The sequence below is a fragment of the Callospermophilus lateralis genome, chromosome 7 (assembly GCF_048772815.1).
Source record: "Callospermophilus lateralis isolate mCalLat2 chromosome 7, mCalLat2.hap1, whole genome shotgun sequence".
Taxonomy (NCBI): Eukaryota; Metazoa; Chordata; class Mammalia; order Rodentia; family Sciuridae; genus Callospermophilus; species Callospermophilus lateralis.
Genome location: NC_135311.1, coordinates 61,360,119 through 61,383,271, shown reverse-complemented (window position 1 = coordinate 61,383,271; position 23,153 = coordinate 61,360,119). Strand labels below are relative to the sequence as shown.

Below are 23,153 nucleotides of genomic sequence, written 5' to 3'. Positions count from 1 at the left end.
AAGTACACTGAGGACTTCAGTGTAGAGGGGGAATGTGAGGGGGCTGGTGGGCTGGGGACAGAGCTCCAGTGAAAAGACAGGACGCAAGAGGCTTGTGGCATGGTGACCACCCTGGCACTACCGTCCTGGATCCGGGAGTGTGAGGGTCTCAAGCCTGCGGATAAAGGAAACCCGGGTCCTTCCCACACCTCTCCAGGGGTGCAGGGAGTTGCTGTGTCGCTGTTGTAGGTGAGGTCATCTCTGGTGAGATCGCGAGCTAATTACAGCCTTTATTGCTTGCTTTCCATTGCCGGGTGCTTTGCTGAACACTTTATAGGGAGCAAATATGTCCTTTAATCCTCCTGGCGTCTCTGTGCAGTAGGTGCTTTCCCTCCCTTTATAGACCAGGAAAAGGAGATCTCAGAGAGGTTGAATCACTGGCCCAAGACCAGCAACTCCTCACTGGTGGGACTGGGCTTGAAACCCAGAGACAGTCTGGTTCCAGAGCCTGCGCTCACCTCAGCCACCACACTTTTAATAGCATTTTGGTCCTAATGAAAACTGCTAGTGTAATATCCAAAAGGTTAGAATAATAACAACAATAATAAAAGTTCTCTGTCTCACTGATTCACTAGGGATCTGAGGAAAATGCCCTTGATCTTGGTTTCTAGTCTATAAAAGAATAAATAAGCCACTCTTCACCCACCCACCCCTCGTGTGTGTACGCACGCATGTGTGTGTTGTTATTGTGTTGATGTCTGTTTTGCAGTACTGGGGATTGAACCCAGGGCTTCACCCATGCTAGGCAAGCACCCCACACGAACTATGTCCCCAGACCGTTTTTATTTGATGTTAAGACTCACTAAGTTGCCCAGGCTGTCCTGGAACTTGGGATTCTCCTGCCTCAGCCTCCAGAGTAGCTGGGATTCCAGGCATGTACCACCACTCCTGGTGTTTTGAGGACTAACGAATAAGTCATCAGGACTCAAAGAATCTTAGATGGTTGAAGATGTTTAGTTAAATAATGTGTGCAGTCGGACATGGTAGTGCACACCTGAAATTCCAGCAACTCAAGAGGCTGAGGCAGGAGGATTCTCAAGTTCCAGGACAGCCTAGGCAGCTTGTGGGGGAAACTGGTCATCAGCCTTTTGCCTTTGAGAACCAAACATTCTTCTCTAGTTGCTGTGGTGAAGAGGGAATTTGGTAAATTGGGGCAATTAGTTCTATTTCCTTCATCCCTACTAGTTACACCTCTCTCATTTCCTCTTCTGCATTTTTTTTTTTTTCCTGGATCTTTTCCATTAGAAGCTGAAAAACAGCAGTGAACTCCAAAATGGTTTCCTTATGAGGTTCTGGAAGGGTGTTCCAAAGTGTCGATTTGTACACCATGGGCTAAAAAACTTTTATTCTTAAAGAAATGTCAACCACCGAGGCATGTGTAGTAACCTTGTATGTTTTCCCAGGAAAGTGATAATTCTTACTGTGAACTGCAGTACCAGGTAGCATTTTGAAAGATTAAAGAGAAAATGGTCTTGAAATTACATATAGCCATAAGGGAAAGGTATTGTGAAAAATGGTCTCAGAAGTATTTCTGGAACCTCAACTTCCTTTCCTGTCCTCATACTGTGCTGTGCCCTGAAGAGTAATTTATGCTTTATCCATCATTTCTACGTTTGTCATGGGATGTTCAACCCACCGTATGGACCATATTTTACCTTTTCCATTTATTGCAACTATATGAAAATATTTTTCAAACACCATCAGAAACTGAAAGTGACTTTGAAAATGAACGGATTTGTTATGGGTAAAAATAATGGCTTCATAGTCACCATCTTTCTGTACTTCGCCCGTATTCTGGGTTATTACTCTACTGTCTTTACAACAATATTTTAATGAATCATTATATTTTTTACTGTTGTCTTTTGTTTCAGAATGCTTATACTACCACTGCCATTAATGGGACAGATTTTTGTACATCAGCAAAAGATGCACTCAAAATTGCATCCAAGAATTCAAGTCATTTTACACCCATTAACTGCTTTGGAGACTTCATGATTTTTCTAGGAAAGGTGAGATGTCTTGACTAAAGAAAGAAACGTGGGATTCCAAAAATTAAGTCACACAGCAATTGAAAGGAAAGAATGTTTCTTGTATACTTGCTTTATAATAAATGCTGTGCTTCATTATCTCATTTAATCCTCAATCCTGCAAGGCATTCCTGTTTTGCAGATGATGAAACTAAGGATCCCAAATTGGTTGGGTCAGGATTTTAATTCTGTTCTTACTATTTTTTTTTTTTTAACCTGTGACCCATTGTCTCTATCATTCTGATTCTCACTTTTTCAAGTCTAAAAGGAAAATGCTGCTAGCTTCAGCAAATAAGTATGTTTTTGTGGGTTATAAAAACACAGAAATAAGGGGACTGGAGATACAGCTCAATTGGTAGAATGCTTGCCTAGCATGCACAATCCCCAGTACCACAAAACAAACAAACAAACAAACAACAACAACAAAAACTAATATTGATTTGATGAAACTTGTACGTTATTTAACAGCAATGATTCTATAAATAAGGTAGATTATTAATATCACAAGTGGAGCCAAAGTTACATGTCTATTGTCATCTGAATAATTTTTTAAAAAGGAATTTTAATTTATAGTCTGTGGAGTAAAGGAACATCATAGAGCTCCAAAATTTTATGGTGCAAAGGACAGAGCCCCAAGCTTGGAAGCTTTCACAGCTCAGAAGTTCAGTTTTCAGGTCTATCACATAATGATAACCCATGCTCTGGGCTATAGGGAAGTGTCACAGAAATGATTATGAAAGTGGCACCAGCCTGCCCCCGTGGCCTGACCACAATGTTTCGTTAGATCTTTCTTGCTGTGCAACACAGTATGTCTCTTTCCATGTAATTTTCACTCAGTGGGTCTGCACAATCTCAGGTTGCCTGATTCCACTTCCTCTTGACTACAGTTCAGATTCTTGACTACAGACACTCACCCAGTCCTCTCTAGCCCAAGCTAAGCTCTCTAGTCTGTGCATTTTCCAACCATTCCCTCCACATGGGACATGAATACGTTGGTTTTCAGCAGTGCCCACAAGTTAACAAGGTCTTGGTCACCAGTTGTAACCTGGCCAGTGTCAAATATGGGGACTGTGTTCCTCATGTAAGATTTTGTGCTTCTGTGGTATTTGGTTATGTCTCTGTTACCATCATAGTTACCTGTCAGTAACCAGTTGTAACTTGCTTGGCTTTCACAGGGGTGTTAATTGCATTTATATTTAAAGCTCAGCAAAGCCTCAGAGACCTTTCATGTGACAATAGCAATAGAAGCACAAAAAAATTATGCCTTTCAAATCAGCCTATGTACAATGAACTCTAAAGTTGTATGTGTGCTTGTTTATTTAGCACTGGGGATTGAATTCAGAGGTACTGTACTGATGAGCTATATCCCCATCCCTTTTTGAGACAGGTCCTCATTAAGTTTCCAAGGCTGGCCTCAAACTTGACATCCTCCTGCCTCAGCCTCCCAAGTAGCTGGGATTACAGTCATGTGCCACCCTACTCAACCTTATAGTATTTAAATGGATAATACTGTTTATATTATGCTGACTTGGTAGGATTGTAGGTTATATAGTTTCTATAACTACTTCCAAAAACTTTAGGAATGAGGTCTCATCTTTTTTAATAGACCCTATTTTACATTAGAACTTATCTTCTTGACTCAAAAAATTAAACAATAAGAAAACAAATAACCCAATCAACAAATGGGCCAAAGACCTGAACAGACACTTCTCAGAGGAGGACATACAATCAATCAACAAGTACATGAAAAAATGCTCACCATCTCTAGCAGTCAGAGAAATGCAAATCAAAACCACCCTAAGATACCATCTCACTCCAGTAAGATTGGCAGCCATTAGGAAGTCAAACAACAAGTGCTGGCGAGGATGTGGGGAAAAGGGTTCACTTGTACATTGCTGGTGGGACTGCAAATTGGTGCGGCCAATATGGAAAGCAGTATGGAGATTCCTGGGAAAGCTGGGAATGGAACCACCATTTGACCCAGCTATTGCCCTTCTCAGACTATTCCCTGAAGACCTTAAAAGAGTGTACTACAGGGATACGGCCACATCGATGTTCATAGCAGCACAATTCACAATAGCTAGACTGTGGAACCAACCCCGATGCCCCTCAATAGATGAATGGATTAAAAAAAATGTGGCATTTATACACAATGGAGTACTACGCAGCACTAAGAAATGACAAAATCATGGAATTTGCAGGGAAATGGATGGCATTAGAGCAGATTATGCTAAGTGAAGCTAGCCAATCCCTAAAAAACAAATGCCAAATGTCTTCTTTGATATAATGAGAGCAACCAAAAACAGAGCAGGGAGGAAGAGCAGGAGGAAAAGATTAACATTAAATAGAGTCATGAGGTGGGAGGGAAAGGGAGAGAAAAGGGAAATTGCATGGAAATGGAAGGAGACCCTCATTGTTATACAAAATTACATATAAGAGAATTTGAGGGGGAAGGGAAAAAAATAAGGAGAGAAATGAATTACAGTAGATGGGGTAGAGAGAGAAGATGGGAGGGGAGGGGAGGGGGGATAGTAGAGGATAGGAAAGGTAGCAGAATACAACAGTTACTATTATGGCATTATGTAAAAATGTGGATGTGTAACCGATGTGATTCTGCAATCTTTGTAATGTTTTGAATAACCAATAAAAAAAAAAGAAAGGATAGCCTCCCTCAAAAAAAAAAAAAAAAAAGAATTTATCTTCTTGTATTTTCCATAAGAAATATACAATGACCCATGAGTTTTTAATAAACATGTGATATCTGGTGGTTCTTTGGGGTTTTTTGTTGTTGTTGTTGTTTTGCCATCCTGATCAAATCTGGGAGCTTTCGTACAATTCTTTGGTTTTTTTTTAGTGAAGTAGCATTCGGGCATCCTTGATCATCCAGGGACAACAGGACCCTAGACAGACTCCATTACATCAGTAAATGAATTAGGTACATCATGGCCTATAATTATATGCCTTGAAATGTAATAATTGCATATCATAAAAGCCTGAAATAATCCTATTATCTCTCCACACCAGCATTGGAAAACCCACTTTAATCCCTGGGGTGGGGGGTAAAACTAATAACTTGTTCAATTACAGTGCATCCACTCAGTGGATCATTGCACTGTTTAAAAGTTATATTTATATATATAAAAAAAAAAGCTCATAAGTAGAAATGCTTATTGGGATATTAAGTGAAAAACCAGAATAAAAATTTGGGGTATTGTTACATCTGCATAAAGATTAGGCATGGACAAAATGCCAGTGTATTTATCTTCCAACCCACTCCCATTAATTTTAAACACAAATCACACACACAAAAATGATGACTTGGAACTGGGGGAAAAAAATCATTACAAAAATATCCTAATCGATTTATAATTTTCAACAAACTCTCATTTCAAACAGGTGTTGGTGGTGTGTTTCACCGTTTTTGGAGGACTGATGGCATTTAACTACAACCGTGTGCTCCAGGTGTGGACAATTCCCCTGTTATTGGTCGCCTTTTTTGCCTACTTAGTCGCTCATAGTTTTTTATCTGTGTTTGAAACTGTGCTGGATGCACTCTTCCTATGTTTTGCTGTTGATCTGGAAACAAATGATGGATCCTCAGAAAAGCCCTACTTTATGGACCAAGATTTTTTGGTAAGCAAACGGTTCACGTTGTGTTGAAATCTCCAGCCTCACAACCTCAAAAGGCTCACATACAAAGGAGGCTCATCAAGAGCCCTCAAGAGGGCTCTGTGGGTTTCTGCCACCATAGCCTGTCTATCCAGAGTTGAGATTTTGGCTCAGCTTTACAAGGCTGAACCATCTCCCTTACTGAAACCTTCTCCCTAGAGAAAAGTGAGGCTGACAACACTGATTGGCTAGGTTCCTTGTAGGAGCAGTACCTAAGGACCCTGGGTAGAAGGTATCCTGGACACAGCTGTAGTCTGTGTACCTTTCTTGTTCATGGTGTGGACTGGCCTCTTGGGCAGTCTAGGAAGTTTAGCAATGATCGTTTTCTAAAGCAGTTGCATATCCCCCCATGTCACATCATATGTACTGAGCTTTAGGGAGAGCTGGCTCTAATGTAGACTAATCGCCTTCTGTGCCAATATTGACAGATCTGCAGCCCTCAGGCCCTTTATTAACCAAGGCACACCCTCTGCTCACCTCCCCCTTCCATGCCACTTATATCTGGAAATAGCAGGCAGCTGTTTCCAACAGCTTTTCAACACAGTTGTTGCTGGTTTGCCTTATCCTGTGTAGACAGGAATGTTTTAACAACCGAATAAGGCCTCATCTTTTTGTTGTCAAGGTCATGTGACCTTTTAAGAATTTTCTTTCCTTCTGTTGACGTAAAACTTAGGTTAAAGCCCCGTTAGCTTTCAGTGGTGCTCAAAACACTCAGTTCTACAGGCACTGAAGTTTAACAAGCATTTCTATATAGTTTTAAATTAATCTCAATTCTAATCCACATAAAAATATAATTTTTACTTGTTTGACTTATTTGTATGAGCTCTAAAGGAAGTGCTTCTGAAGATGGTATGAGGCTAGCTTGGTCTTCTTTCCCTAATTTTATACTGTTCCAGTTAAGCATTCACTCTGAGCCAGGCCAGTAGCACCTGTAATCCCAGAAACTTGAGAGGCTCAGGCAGCAGGATCAGAATTCGAGGTCAGCTACAGCCAAATCAGAAAGCCCATCTCAAAAATAAAATTAAAAAGAGGTGGGGATATAGCTCACTGGTAAGAGCTCACTTGGGTTCAGTCCCTAGTATGGGGGTGGGGTGTCACCTTGAAATCCATCCCTAAAATATGTTGATTCAACAGAGAAAATTTTAAGGATTCAGTTCCCTCAAGCTTTATGGCCAAGAAACCTAGTAAATGGTTACCATCAGTGCAGATACATCCGATGGTCTCACTCACTGTTTTGTTTTTCAGAGTTTTGTGAAAAGGATCAACAGAGTTAACACTGCAAGAGCTCAGAGAGACATAGACTCATTAAGGACTGAAGAAGGAACAGAACTCGGGCCCATTGTAAGATAGCAGCCCAGGAGACATTTGTACCTGGAGGAAGTGACCTTCAGAATCACTGACAGAATAAAAAGTTAAGATAGACCCTATTCTTTCTCATTGTTTTTGCTTTTGTTTGACCACATTACATTACAATACTGTAACCATAAAAGTTAGTCATTTTTGTACCATGTAGGACAGAAAAACTATTTTTATAATGCATCAATTTAAAAAGCACAGTATGTATGGGCTGGGGACATAACTCAGTTGGTAGAGTACTTGCCTCGCATGCACAAGGCCCTGGGTTCAATCCCCAGCACCAAAAAAAAAAAAAAAAAAAAAGCACAATATGTAAACATGCATCTGAGTTTATGACGGTTTAACTGCAAATAAAATTTTAAAGACTGAATGTTATCAGAAATCTCTGGAATGTTACTCTTATACAGGGCAGGACCTTCCCCTACTCATCAAATCCTGGAAATGAGTATAATTATTTTTAGAGTATAATTATTAGTGACATAAAAACCCAAAGTTTGAACTCTTAATTAGAATAGGGCATACACAGGAGACAAGGCAGAAATTTAACCAGATTTAACTTAGCTCGTTAAAAGCACTAAGCACTTTTACAAATTAGCACACATTCTGGAAAAGCAGTTTTCAACCACAGTCCCACCTGAGAATTGCCTGAAGGAAGATTTTTTTGGGGGGTTACTTATACCTGCACCCCACCTGAGATTTAGATAGGGTTAGGGGAGAGTTTTCCCTTTTTAAAGCTTTCAACAAATAGGAATACTTAACATGTTGATTAGCAGCTTTATTTGTTACATGACTAGGTAGAATTAATCACCTCCTAAGAGGATGCTCAAACTGATTTACTTGGCAGGGCAGGTAGGAAGATGTAGGGCTTCCTTCCCTTCCCTAAATGCCTCTTCAAAGATGACAAGACACAGCCTGACTGATCAGGTGTACATTAAATACACATTTTTTCTTGTTAGCACTGAATTAATTTAGTTTAGAAGTCTCCTTTATGAAAGGGATTTGCAGAGCAGTTTCTCAGAAACATTAAACTTGGTCAATAAGGATTACAAACAAGTAAACTTCACTTTTATGGACTCATGAAAACATCCTCTCCTTATTTGCCTTAGCAAAAAATAGACAGGCACTTTTTACCCCCAAGCCTAACAGCCAGTTCTATCAGAAGTCACTTGGTGGGCTGGGGATGTGGCTCAAGCGGTGGTGCGCTCGCCTGGCATGCGCACGGCCCAGGTTCGATCCTCAGCACCACATGCAAACAAAGATGTTGTGTCCGCCGAGAACTAAAAAATAAATATTAAAAAAAAAAAAAAAATTCTCTCTCTCTCTCTCTGCCCCCAACTCTGTCTTTAAAAAAAAAAAGAAGTCACTTGGCTGGGACAGTGTCAGAAAGTGAGTTTCCAATTTCCTTTAGTGACTATATTCTTGTCATTTTGACATTTCACTGTTGTCATGACAGAAGGTTTAGGTTTGACTATAAACCCTCGCTTATTATCGAACACCACATCCTGTTTCTGACCCAGAATGTTTCTTATTTTCCTTAGGATATAATAAAATTCCCCCCTGCCCCCATCATAATTTCTGAAGATGATTTTAAGATTATTCCAAGTTGAATTTAAGATGAAATTGCGCCTGCCAATCACAGTGAAATCAATAAGATCAGATACTTCCTGGCAGTCATTTACTGTGTGCAACGGGCAGGTCCCTTTATTTTCCTAAGCTTCATTTTCCTGAAGCATGGAGTGCAGTGTTATGTGGATTAACTAAAGTACCTTATCACAGCAGCTGGTAGAGAATATTTTTTTCCCCAATTTAACTCTGCCTATCTGGAAGCTAGCCAGAAAATAATCAGCCTGTGGTTCATATGAATGTTCAAAAAAAATATTTATTTATAAAAAATACAATGGGATAAGTTTATGCTGAGAAATGCAGCAATAAATACAGTTGGAGAAAACAGAGCAACTCTACATTGATACATTGGCACAAATGAAGATTTTGCAACCGCACCACCCAGACCTAAATGTCTGCAGGCCGTTTTCTTACATGCTCCTTTAGAAACACCACTCTGAAAAGATCTTGTCAGCTTAAGGAAGAGAATGAGTACACATATAATCACAAATGCACACCGATCATGACTTTATTTAAAAATTAGCAAACAATACTGTAGAAACAATGATATGTCAATTTCTAAAATGCTGCATCTTAGATTTAGTTGGCAAAGACCACATTTAGCAATAAGCATGAACTTAAGTCTTCCATGTAGAAACCAGATACACTAAACTGAAAAAAAAAGGTTCCCTATTGTTTGAAAATACAGTAAGATTGTAAAAATGTATAGATCTTTAATAAAAGAACTGGCTGTACAAGAGTACTCCCCTTTCACAGTATTCCTTTTTACTTCATATGCAAGTTATTGGTTATGCTGTAGGATTTAACTGTTACAGCACTAAAAGGCAACTATTTAGGGAAGAGGCAGAAAAAGGAATGTATGTAAGGCAAGTTTTTTGTTTTTTTTATTTATTTTTAAAGGTACAATAAGCATAATAGTGTTTTAGGAAGACAAGATAAAAATTACTCAAGGCTAGCTTGGTTCTCACTGAATAAAAACAATGGACTAAATACTGAACTCCTCCATGAGAATCTAGTAATCAATGCCTTGGTCACCATACTGGTAATCTCTGGGGTAGTCATCTTGATACTCGCCATGGTACTCATCTGGGTATTCTGCCTGATAATCACTATCACTGATTTCTGACCCATTTGTTCCCGTGCCTTGGCTTCCATTGTGAATGACAGGTTCTGTCGGAGCAGCACAGTATTTGGGATCATACACTTGCCGCCCAAGCCCATACACACTCATGCCTTTCTGGGAAGCAACTTTGTTGGTACCCATCTGTAGAGAAATTGTCGAGTTGTCGACTGGCTGTAATGTCAGCTTTTGATCGTAGATGTCTCTTCTGGTACCTGGTGCTAACATCCCCGCCTGGTAGCAAAACATTGGATTAAAAGTTGAACTGGCAACTAAAATCTATTCTTGTCAATATTTTATAAATCATGAAATTTAATCTGGTTCAGAGGTAAACCTAGCTTGCCAAACTAGATGTCAAATCACAATTTTATTGCCATATTCACTGCCTTTCAAACAAGCTCAGACTGTCCTTTGAATCCTTGCTTTACTATAGTATTGCTATTGACCTCAACTAAGTTTACTTACTTTTAGTTTTAGGTTCTCATCTGCAAAATGGAAACAAGACTACCTACTCTGGGCCCAGGAGAGGATAAGAGAAGCAGAATGTAAAATCAAAAGCACAATGTGGACACACCTCAAAGTCACATTTGAATGCGTATTATGACCACATACCCTGGTCCAGCTTACCAATTTTTAGCATTTAAAATTCATTCAACAAAAACTATGCTTCAGCATACCTTGAGGACTTCAGTCTCTTCAAATGGCTCTGGATCACAGAAAAGCCAAGCACTTCAAAAACAGCTTGCCCTCATCTTTTTCAGGATAATATAACTCCTACCTCAGTTTCCCACTTAGATTAAGCACACACACTTTCAGATGTAAAGTGGGTGAAAAAGCAAACACTTGAGTGGTAGCAATGAAAAACTGTGGTGGGACATGTATCATTTAGGGCAAGTAAGTCTCATCTTGGGGTCAGTGAGAGAGGATTTTGTTGCTTGTGGAATCATCTGAGGTGCTGTAATATTTTTAACAAGGAAGTACTTTATCTTGGATGTGGGGTTTGAATGCTGGTGTTTTCACTATGCTGCATTTCCATCTACTATTTACAAATTACTTTATTACTATTTTAGGAACTATTCAGCATTTCATAGGAATGCTAATTAAATAGCACTCAGTAGAAAGAACATCAGGTAATTTTATCTATCAACTTAAAAGGGACCCTTTAAAAATAAAACAAAAGGCCAGCACTTAAATGAGCAATCTTTTACATGGATTTTTGAGCAAGAACTCTAATAAACATAACTTTTTTTTTCTCCTGGTTAGGTAGAAAGGTTGGCTGTTCTAATTGCCAACAAAAAACATAAGCCAGACCATACTTTCTTTGCTGTTGTAAAAGCCCTTTATGTTGCTTTCCCAGCAAAATCTATTTTCCTAATGCATACACTCTAAATATACCAAATATATCTTCTTTGAGCTTTTAGTTAATAAGGCAAGTGCTCATTTAAAATAACCCTTTTTTACTCTTTGCCATAAGTATTAAAAGTTATTGCTTACCTGGCTGGCTCCTTTGTTGGTGCCCATCTGGAGACTGATTGTGGTCTGGTCAAAAGGTTTGTCAGTTTGCATTTTGGGATCATAAAGGTGCCTCCTAGTCCCATAGGCTGTCATGCCTGCCTGACTGGCACATTTGTTGGTTCCCATCTTTTAAATTAAAAATAAAATTAGCATTAGTTATCAGAAGTCAACAATATAAACACAAAACTCTGTGGTACTAAAAAAGATGGAAAGTGGACTGGGGGTGTAGCTCAGTGATAGGAGTGCATGCTTAATATGTAAAGGATCCTGGATTCAATCCCCCGCCACCCCACACACACACACTCACACAATGATGAAAGGGTACAACTGATGAGCTCTTGAGCCTAGTCTCTGGTCAAGTAGATACAAACTCTCCTTTATGCTTTTGCAAATAAATTTCAAATAATTTTAAAAAGAAAGTTTTCAAAAAAATTCACAGTATTTAGAACCTCATAGCATAATTAACCATAAACTTGCACAAATGAAAACACTGAAGGATGTATGTTATTAAAATGGCAGAATGACAAATTCCTCCTATTCTCTGTAGCACAGATAACTAAATTAAGGGGTATCTGCTTTAGTCACAGAAGCAGACAAAAGGCCAGGCAATATGCCTTTCTACTTTAGCTATGGTTTACATAAAACGGAAAGGCAAATGCCAGTCATTGCTCTGGAGCTTAACGGGTACTTCTTTAAGTTTCAAAACTGCCAACATTTTCATGGGAAAGGGATCACGTTTTATTCCTTCAACTCTCATACACTAGCCAGAGCAGGAAAGAGGCAGAATGAGGAATCCTAACTACCAAGTTCAGAGGAACAATAATTAACTTCTCCCCACAGAACTATATGGCTTCAGGACCAACCAGTACACCCTGTTCTACTGGCTGGAAACAAGTTTCTACCCCCCTCCCCCCACCCCCCATCTCCCCCCCCCCCACCTTAAAAATAATACTGGGTAAAGGAAACCTTTATCACTAAAAGTAAAATCCATTCATTAGAAAAGATTCAGAAAATATATATTAGCAAAACGGAAAAGGAAAAAAATATTATTTTAATACTACCATCCACACATTTGCTGTAATTTGTGAATGACTTTTAGCTTTTCTAAAAAAAGGCAGGGAGGTGTCTGTGTATATATCTATAGCGATGCATACAAATAAGCACACACATTTACATACAAGAATATGCATGCATACTTTTTAATTTAAAAAAGCCACACTGATCATTGTATTTTATAACCTAATTTCTTTTCCTTAGGCTATTTGTCAAACACAAGTGTATTTTTACATTACAAGTTCCTTTATGGAGTTATAATTTAACCTACTATTATACTATTTAGAAATTGAGGTTTCAATTTCCCAACACTTATACAATTATGTACTTTATAAAACTAAATCCACCTCACATAGATTCAACTGGGCAGTGCATTCAGCAGGTATGAGAGAGTGAAGCCCATAGTACTTAGGCAATGATGTTTCTGTGACACTCAGGGGACAATGTGTTGAGAAAAAAAGACATCTTAACCAAGTATTTACCAAGAATTAAACCAATAACAGGGCTTAGTTGCTGTATGCTTTACTAGGGTTAATAAATGACTCTGGCATTAAGGTTTTGTAAAATTGTTTCATTTGGCTGATGATATTTTGGAATTTAAAAAGTACATTTTCTTAAAAATAATAATATGATCAGGAAAAAAATTCTTTTCCTGGAGACACCATTTTCAAGTCAGATGACATACCTTAAGTTTCTTTAAAAACCATCATCACTGTCTCATAGACTTTAAAGAGAGATAAATTGTTTAAACACATTACATCCCAGAAATCCACATTATAGTACTTCTATCTAGGCTTTACTTATGAGAGATTTAACTTTTGCACGGCAGGGATTAATGGCATTGAACAAGTAAGTAACTGAAAAGCAACACCACTTCACTTACCTGCAAACCAATCACACTCTGGCCAGCCTTTAACTTCCCTTCATCAAAACGCCTTGTTTGTTTTTCTGCATACTTAACTCCAATGTCAATGGATGTATGGAATCCTTTTGTTTTAGCCTAGGCAGAAATATAGTACTGAGAAGCAACACTCAGATATTTTGCTGGCAATGTTTTATAGAAATGATGTCTTACATTTTACAAAAAAATGATATGTCCACAGACACAGGCTTCATTTTTGTGAGACCAAACCGAAGGGGAGAAACAGATGTAAGACTATTTAGCTGCACTGTCCCCTCTGATCCTCAAGGGCTCTAATTAACCTATCTAGTATAAGGCAGCTGATGTCAGCAGCATTCCATAAAGCTAACAGTTACAGAAGAGAAAGCCCCTCTCCACCTGGTCTGAACCCCACAGAGAGTACAATGATGCAATTCATCACCCATGTAAGGGGGATTCTTTTTTAAATGAATCATGAAAGTCATGTACGTACCAGACCTGCTAAAGCCACCAGTGTAGTCTGAACCTGGGTCATGTTTCCATTCTCAAAAAGATCATTTGCTTCAAAAATGTCATGTGGTTTCATACCATATGCCTGAATAGCTTTAATAAAGTTGCCAATATTCTCCAACTACAAAGAAGAAGTGTAAGATATCTTTTAGAACTAAATGTTAACATTTTAAGAATCCTGTTATTGCCAGGTACAATAGCTCACTCCCGTAATCCCAGCTACTCAGGAGGTTGAGGCACTTGGTGAGACATTGTCTCTAAATAAATTAAAATGGCTGGGGATATAACTCATTGGTACAGCACTTGCCTAGCTTGCACATGGCCCTGTGTTCAATAACCAGCACCTCAAAAAAAAAAAAAAAAAAAAAGAAAAGAAAAATAAAGAAAGAAAAGAAAAGGAAATCCTAAGTCTATGACTAGTTAGAAGATGCCAGACAGAAAGCTACTTGGCAAGTATTCTTAACCACATACATACTAAGAAGAGTGTTCTCTCTCTCTCTCTCTGGAAAAGGAGTTATATAATGGTTTAATATTTTTAAGGCTTCTAATGGCAAAATCTTCCTTACATATTTTTAAGACTTCTGTTAAAGCTATCCAGACCTGGAATTTTCTTTGTCAAAAGTTACATAATGCCAGGTATGGTGGCACGTACCTGTACTAAGTGGTTCAGGAGGTTGAGTCCCTAAGCAACTTAGTGAGACCCTGTCTCAAAATAAAAAGGGTATAGGGATGTGGCTCAGTGGTAAAGCACCCCTAGAGTCAATCCTGGTACCAATCAGTCAATCAATATGGCTACTAATCTCCTGTTCTCTCATCTCAAAACATACACAGATCAAATAAATTTCCATTGTTACATGTACATTCATGAGCTGAGATAATGTCTGACACAATATTCTGTAGTCAATCAGTAGTTATGTTAAATGCCTTGCTTTCTCCTTCATTTATTCTTTAAGGTCTAGATTGTATTTCTCTGTGTAAGTTGTGTCAAATCCTTTCTAAATGCATACACATTGAATATAGGAAAATTTCTAGGCTAAACATCTACTGATATTAGAACCAGTTCAATAAGTAATTATGGAAACCCTTATTTAAATTGCATAAATAAATACAGCCACATGCATAAATTTCTGCTAATATCTCTATTTTAAAATTGTAATAAAAAAAAAAACAAAACAAAAAAAAACCTGAAGTTTTCCTCTACATAAAGAGAAACCAACCAGGACAAGATAGTTTGGCTGTTACCTGAGGCCAATTTAACGAGGACTCGTTGACCTTCTTCACGGAGCCTGGCTGTAGCTTGTTTATAAGTCTAGAAACAAAAATATAAGTCACCTTACTGGCCACACATAAACAAGGACTGAAATATTACACTGGTTCCCTTAATATCAGGTAAAGCAAAAACATTAAACACTTTCACAGAATAACAAGATTTGACACCCTGGACCAGGAAGCAGGGTCAGACGGAAGCCTGCAGAAAGGACCAGAAGAGAAGTGGACTCCTGGAGGTCTAACTTACTCGCAGAGTATGATGCCATCCTTTAGGCCCAGCTGGAAGTTGGTGCCAATGCTCATGCCTGTCACCTCTTCTATCCAATTGCGAAGATCCTCTTCTGCCTGGTGATCATACTTGGAAGCAATCTGAAATACATGTGAACTAACTTCAGAACACCATCTCCACAGCATCACAAACTGCTGACTCACAATGCGCTCTGCTTTCCTTCATTATCCATCAAGACCACATCTGTGACAGGCAGTAAATTACACTCTAAATAGAGTTCATTGGTGAACTTAATCAACGGTTACAGCTTCAGGAACTAAGCACAAATTGTGAAGACAGTATGATACAAAAATCTGAAGAGCAAGCACATACAGAGAAGCTGGGGCTGAGAGCAGAAAAAGATCCATCAAGATAAAACAGTCCCATTCAAGATGCAGGGCAAATGACAAAAAAAGTGACAAGGATTTAATAGTGTGGTACAATATGGCATCGACCATGGCTTAAACTTTAAAGATTAAGTCATTAATCATCATATTCCCAAAAAGGAAAAACAGATGGGAGAGGATTCTGATGCATGCAGCTATTTCACACAGCAACTCAGCTGGTTGAAGCATATCATTCCAATCATTGTATTGCCTGGAAAGTACTGGTGTTTGCCTTCTATTCAACCTAATACTTGCTACACACTACACACACACACACTTTCCTCAGTACTAACTGTACTTATGATACTTAAATTCTGTTAGTGTAGTTAATCTCTGTCCTATTAGACTCCTTACAAGAAGGCAAAACATTTAATTTACTTTTGGTACCCAGCACAGTGCCATGACACTCAAACATTTTTTAAAACTAAAGAAAATTGGTTAACTTTTACAATAACGTTAACTTACAAACATAGACACTATGGTATTATTACACATGTTAAAACTACCTGCTAAACACAGGTTTTAAAAGATCCCTTCATAATAAGAATACTACAGAACTCAAATTTTAAAAAAATAAATTTTATGAAAAAAAAATCACATACTCAAGTTCTTAAGCTATCCCTATCCTAGAGGCTGTCCTAGAGGCTGGTCAATGAGTTATTAGGAAGAACATAGCAGGAGACAAGGAAAGATCATGTATCATTTGTCTCCATTCAGCACAGGCAAAAGTGCCAACTACATACACATAGGTGAAGCCCAAGGGACAGAGTTCATGGGGGAGTCAACTGCAGCATTGCTGGAAATGGAAATGAACAGAAGAAATGTTTGCTGTCCGTAAAACATAATTAGGTTGGATTACTGAACGAAATGGCACCATGACATTTGGTTACGAGGAGGCCCTTCCAGCCCCAGTCTACCAAGTCACGCAATAACCATGCACAACTGAAGGAAATGCTGTTAGGCTCCTGGTGCCAGAGCGCAAAACTGGAGGCTACTCTTAGGTTCTTTTCAAATGCGAGAATTATGAATTATGGTCAGCAGGAGCAGGACAGACATTAAGCAGGTGGCCAGCTTACTTTCAAGTCACCCAACAGTGAAAACCAGCACTGAGTCTTAAAAGCAAACTGTCATCCTTGATTACAGTCCCTGTTCATGTGGGTCCACAGTCATGATAGCCTAGTTCCCAAGATAGGAAAAATATTCTGTTTCTCAAGTCACATAAGTCAAAGAGTCATGTCCCCCTCTTGCAGGCTCACTATGTGCCTTCACAGGCCCTGGAATGTTATTAGACTACACCTGAGGTTTTCAGTGATACTCTCTCCATCCCGCACCATCAAGAACGAGGTTCTACTCTTGAGATAGAGAGGAAATGACTTCACTAATCACTGTCATTTAGAGCCAGTTCTTTATCCCCTCTACAACTCACTCCCCCAAATGAGAGAAATGACTGTACAGTATAATGAATAATTTAAACTGTAGGTTTACTTAACCAGGAGTACAAAAGGAAACCCAACAAGTTGGTGTTCCCCTCCCCGCCCTTTTTGGGCAGTACTGGGGATTAAACCCAGGGCCTTTCACAACTAGGCCAGTGCTCTACCTCTGAGCTATAATCCCAGCCCTTTCTATATTTGGGGACAGGGTCTCATTAAATTGCCCATGCTGGCCCCAAACTTGCAATCCTCCTGCTTCAACCTTCTGAGCAGCTGGGATTATAGGCATGTTTCACCACGCCCAGAAAGTTTATATTTTCATACTAATATAACTAACACTGCAATTTGCATGAATCAAATATTCCCCGGAAGTTAGTTTATAAAAGAGCGCTCAGACACAATGCAAAGCTACCTAATGTGTGGCGTTATTCCTGCCCCCTCATATCTTCATTCCCTGAAAAACACTTGTATTTTTAAATTTTGTGCCAGTTTGGGTTAAATTGACCTCTGGATGGGGGATCAACAAAGGGGAGACAGGGATGATTTTGCCACAGATGTACCTTGTCTCTGGTAAAGAGGAAGCAATCACAGATAAATATTCTTGGATAATTTATCTCCTCCAACATATCAAACAAATTCATTCATGTTATTTTACCTTTAGAAAATGGAATAGATATTAAGTTGTAGACAAACTTTTAACTCTTGACCATATTCACACCAGAGTATTGTTCTAGGTGGAGAAAAACTCTCCATATAAACAAGAGGCACAGACAGAAGGGGACAGGCAAAGACAAGAAGGAGAAGCCAGTACTCCTTAAGTACTAGCTCCAGAAGGCAAACTCTGATTGTAAGTTGATTTATTTGAATAGTGAAGGAGGCACTCTCAACTAGGAGATATGTTTCAATAGATCTGAAGAAAGATATAATATGGTAGGGTGAGGAATTCTGCCTTGATGCCCACTGTCTTTGCTATGGATCAAATTTGTCTAACTTTGGATCCAATTCCTGGCTATCTGATAGGAAGGCTGAATTCAATGAGTACACCAAATCCCTTCCTACTCTAGCTATCTACACAATTTGGTCAATCATCAAAAATTGTAAGGAGCCATGCATGATGGCACATGCCTATAATCCCAGCCTCAGGAGACAGAGGCAGGAGGATGACAAGTTCAAAGCCAATCTCAGCCAACTCAGCAAAGCCCTAAGCAGCTTGGTGAGACCCTGTCTAAATAAGAAATAAATAAGCACTGGAGGTGTCGCTCAGTGATTAAGCACCCCGGATTCAATCCCCTGTACCAAAAAAGAAAATGAAAATTTTGTGAATAATTATTCTCAGTTTTTCAAATATAGAAAAATAAAAGTATGTGGCAAGTTTTTATTTTTTTAATCATGATGGTTTGTATACCAAATAAGGCCAATGTTATTTAACCAGAAAAAAAATGTATAAAAGCATATTTATATTCCCTTTGTTTAAAATGTAACCAACAGATTTGGTACCATGCCCCAAACCACAACATGATTACAGACCTGACTCCTAGATCCCAGTGAGAAATTTCCATCTTGCCTTCAGAGTTCTCCTCAAGGGAAATACAAAAAAATCAAGTGATGGAGTCAAATGGATCTGCTTCACATCTCAGCCTTAACAATAATGGGTTGTGGAATGGGGCTCTGGCAGGTGATTCTTTTTTATTTATTTATTTATTTATTTATTTATTTAATTTTTATTGTTGGTTGTTCAAAACATTACATAGTTCTTGATATATCATATTTCACACTTTGATTCAAGTGGGATATGAACTCCCATTTTTACCCCGTATACAGATTGCAGAATCACATCAGTTACACTTCCATTGATTTACATATTGCCATACTAGTGTCTGTTGTATTCTGCTGCCTTTCCTATCCTTTACAATCCCCCCTCCCCTCCCCTCTTCTCTCTCTACCCCCTCTACTGTAATTCATTTCTCCCCCCTTATATTTTTCCTCCTTTCCCCTCACTTACTCTTGTATGTAATTTTGTATACCCCTGAGGGTCTCCTTCCATTTCCATGCAATTTCCCTTCTCTCTCCCTTTCCCTCCCACCTCTCATCCCTATTTAATGTTAATCTTCTTCTCATGCTCTTCGTCCCTACTCTGTTCTTAGTTACTCTCCTTATATCAAAGAAGACATTTGGCATTTGTTTTTAAAGGATTGGCTAGCTTCACTTAGCATAATCTGCTCTAATGCCATTCATTTCCCTGCAAATTCTATGATTTTGTCACTTTTTAATGCAGAGTAATACTCCACTGTGTATAAATGCCACATTTTTTTTATCCATTCGTCTATTGAAAGGCATCTAGGTTGGTTCCACAGTCTTGCTATTGTGAATTGTGCTGCTATCAACATGGATGTAGCAGTGTCCCTGTAGAATGCTCTTTTTAGGTCTTTAGGGGATAGACCGAGTAGGGGAATAGCTGGGTCAAATGGTGGTTCCATTCCCAGCTTTCCAAGAAATCTCCATACTGCTTTCCAAATTGGCCATACCAATTTGCATTCCCACCAACAATGTACAAGTGAACCCTTTTCCCCACATCCTCGCCAGCACTTGTTGTTGTTTGACTTCCTAATGGCTGCCAATCTTACTGGAGTGAGATGGTATCTTAGGGTGGTTTTGATTTGCATTTCTCTGACTGCTAGAGATGGTGAGCATTTTTTCATATACTTGTTGATTGATTGTATGTCCTCCTCTGAGAAATGTCTGTTCAGGTCCTTGGCCCATTTGTTGATTGGGTTATTTGTTATCTTATTGTCTAATTTTTTGAGTTCTTTGTATATTATGGATATTAGGGCTCTATCTGAAGTGTGAGGAGTAAAGATTTGTTCCCAGGATGTAGGCTCCCTATTTACCTCTCTTATTGTTTCTTTTGCTGAGAAAAAACTTTTTAGTTTGAGTAAGTCCCATTTGTTGATTCTAGTTATTAACTCTTGTGCTATGGGTGTCCTATTGAGGAATTTGGAGCCCAACCCCACAGTATGTAGATTGTAGCCAACTTTTTCTTCTATCAGACGCTGTGTCTCTGATTTGATATCAAGTTCCTTGATACACTTTGAGTTAACTTTTGTGCATGGCGAGAGAAAGGGATTCAGTTTCATTTTGTTGCATATGGATTTCCAGTTTCCCCAGCACCATTTGTTGAAGATGCCATCCTTCCTCCATTGCATGCTTTTAGCCCCTTTATCAAATATAAGATAGTTGTAGTTTGGTGGATTGGTTTCTGTGTCCTCTATTCTGTACCATTGGTCCACCCGCCTGTTTTGGTACCAGTACCAGGCTGTTTTTGTTACTATTGCTCTGTAGTATAGTTTGAAGTCTGGTATCGCTATACTGTCTGGCAGATGATTCTGACTCTGCCACCCGCTACAACAGCATATGCACAGAAGCAATTACCAAGTACATCCATGCAAAGCTTGATGCCTGATAAACTAAAACTCAAAACTAGGATTGCATCAGGTTCATAGTACTGTTGATTCTGACTCACAGTTTCCCTTTAACTAAAGAAGTAACAAAGATTTTTTTCACCCAAGTACCACTAATATTTTCCTAAAAAGCGGAGATTCCTACAGTCAACCTAGCTAAATACTATTGCCTATTAAAATCAAGGGACTGAAGACAATAAAAAAGTAAGCCTTGAGTAGGGTATGGGGCACACACTTATAATTCCAGCTACATGAGAAGCTTGGGGCAGGAGGATCACAATTTCAAGGCCAGCCTGGGCAAGTTATTGAAACCCCATCTCAAAATTTAAAAAAAAAGGATGGGGATATAACTGAGTGGTGAAGCACTTCCCTAGCATGTGGGAGGCCCTGGATTCAATTCCCAGTTTTAGGGGGTAAAAAGGTAAGCTTTGTCTAAGAAAATTTATTCACTAGTTACATCTAAAAAGCTTTCATATTTCTGAAGATAGGGCAGAAAATGATGATATTTTCTTCCTGTAACAACAACAACAACAAAAAAATGTTAGCTTTAACAATCTTACACTCATATCTCATGGAAATTTCACTTTTTTTGAACGGAAAAAAGTCACCCTTTGAGCTGTTTAGTTTATTTTCATTATTCTTCAAGATTTATTTTACCTGAAGTTCTAAAGCTACCTTCTCAGACTTCCAGCCTGAGTCCAAGCAACAAGTCCATAGCAGCCCCTTTGTTTATATGCCCACTTTTCCTTCACAAGTTCTCCACAGAGGTGCCTCCCAACCTTTTTCATGTCAAAGTGTGCTCCACATGTGTGCTGAAGTCTCCTCACTGAAGCTCCCCCACCTCCTCTTATCAAACACCCTCAAGACCAAGAAGATGAAAACCAAGGGAAAGGCCTCAGAGCACTCGATGGGTTGACCATCCTCCCTGTCACTCCGTGCTAGCCTGTTCTGCTCTCACTCCTGTGGCAGTGCCAACTGTCCTTCCTACTCTTCCTGAGGCTTCAGGAGGTCCAGGGCTCACCCCAGGGGGCTTCTGGTTTCCTCACTGCCTCTGCAGTTTGCTCTCTCAGGATGGCACCAGTTTGGAGTCATGCTTCAGTTCAAATGCAAATCAGCCATTTCCAGTTGCCTGGCCTTTCTTTAGTCCTCCCTCACTTAATCTTTAAGAGCTCTAAAATAACATTAATTTTTAAAGAAAATTAAACAGCTCATAAGAATGTAGAGCAGGCATTCTCAGCAAGCTTAACTTGGGGGTGATACTGACCCTAAATGTGGCCCCAAACTGGTCCTTGTGGATGGTGAAAAGAAAATCAGATTTTATAGAAAGCTTGGCACCCTCCAAATGAAGGAATATTATTCCTTTGTGTTAAATCTGGCAGAGCTGGGAGGCAACTGGGGAAAAGATCTAAATTATGAATTACTCCTGGGGACAGTGATAATGAAAACAAGGATAAGAAAACATTAAGAATGATTAAAATGTACTGGTCTCTCTTCACTTGGTATCCTTTGGCCACGTCTTCCTGACCATGGATATTTTCTATCGCTCATCGCATATTAAACAGCACTGGCATAAGATCCTCTTCAAAAACACAAGTCCCAAGAGCCTGTACTTCCTGATAGTAGGAGACACACCAGATCCCATAAAAAGCCTTCTGGTTACTAAGAAACAGTCTTCCTGGCACTAAAGGGCTTTGACAAGTTTCTTTCTCAGAATCCTCAAAAAGGGAGACACATTAAAGGGAGAAACTAAGTAACTAAGTTTCAAAAATATCTCAACTACAAATTAAAAAAAAAAAAAAATATTTCAACAACTGACCTGAAACCACGACTCTTACGCTGCTTTTTGGTGCTTCTTGGTCTAAGTAGAAAGCATCCAATGAAAACGCCATTCAGTAAAAAGATGGCTGGCATAAGGCAGGGTGATGATTCTCATGTACAAGAACTGTCTGACGGCCTCACTCACACTCAGGAACATTCTAGAGTGAACTGAACAATTAACACTACTTATCATATATTCACCATAGGGAACTGTTCCAGGACCCCAGTGGACCCCCCAATCCATGGATGCTGAGGTCTTTTAAATAGAAGGGCACAGTGTTTACATATAAACTATGCATACCTTGTATATTTAAATTATCTCTAAATTACTATAGAACTTAACATAATGCAAATGCTATGCACATTTGGTATACTGTATTGTTTAGCAAACATCAAGGAAAAAAAGGCATGTACATGTTTTATATAGACACAATCTTTTCCCTACGTATTTTGGATTTGTGCTTGGTTGAATTCACAAACGAAGCACCCATGGATATGGAGGGTCAACCTGTATATTCTTTTTCACTGTGTATTCTTATCAAAGAGCTTATTAAAACCTAGAATCACAATTCCAGGTTATTGTCTCTGGTGATTACAATACAGTCTCGAAATCTCATGAGGCAGCCTGGTTTTGAGCCACTAGGATCAGTCAGCATTTTCCCAACCTTTCTAAGTAAAATTCCATTCAATTTCAGCATCTTTCTAGTGTCTCCTGGATTCTTCTTGCAACTT

General features: G+C 39.0%; 2 protein-coding genes across 3 annotated transcripts in view; one reads left to right on the top strand and one right to left on the bottom strand.

Annotated features, from left to right (window-relative positions):
* The window catches only part of Slc44a3 (solute carrier family 44 member 3), a 78,171-nt gene extending 67,796 nt beyond the window's left edge, over positions 1–10,375 (top strand). For both annotated transcript variants that reach the window (XM_076863451.1, XM_076863450.1), the window contains exons 13-16: positions 1,911–2,048; positions 5,463–5,699; positions 6,981–7,146; positions 10,306–10,375. In XM_076863451.1, coding sequence (XP_076719566.1) covers positions 1,911–2,048; positions 5,463–5,699; positions 6,981–7,085 — 480 coding nt within the window. In that variant the 3' untranslated portion in view covers positions 7,086–7,146; positions 10,306–10,375. The remainder of the gene's footprint in view (positions 1–1,910; positions 2,049–5,462; positions 5,700–6,980; positions 7,147–10,305) is intronic.
* Cnn3 (calponin 3) overlaps positions 8,953–23,153 on the bottom strand; it is a 30,595-nt gene continuing 16,394 nt past the window's right edge. Inside the window, exons 2-7 of the mRNA XM_076863452.1 lie at positions 15,309–15,430; positions 15,035–15,101; positions 13,776–13,913; positions 13,286–13,402; positions 11,329–11,475; positions 8,953–10,068 (exon numbers count right to left, since the gene is read on the bottom strand). Coding sequence (XP_076719567.1) covers positions 9,727–10,068; positions 11,329–11,475; positions 13,286–13,402; positions 13,776–13,913; positions 15,035–15,101; positions 15,309–15,430 — 933 coding nt within the window. The 3' untranslated portion in view covers positions 8,953–9,726. The remainder of the gene's footprint in view (positions 10,069–11,328; positions 11,476–13,285; positions 13,403–13,775; positions 13,914–15,034; positions 15,102–15,308; positions 15,431–23,153) is intronic.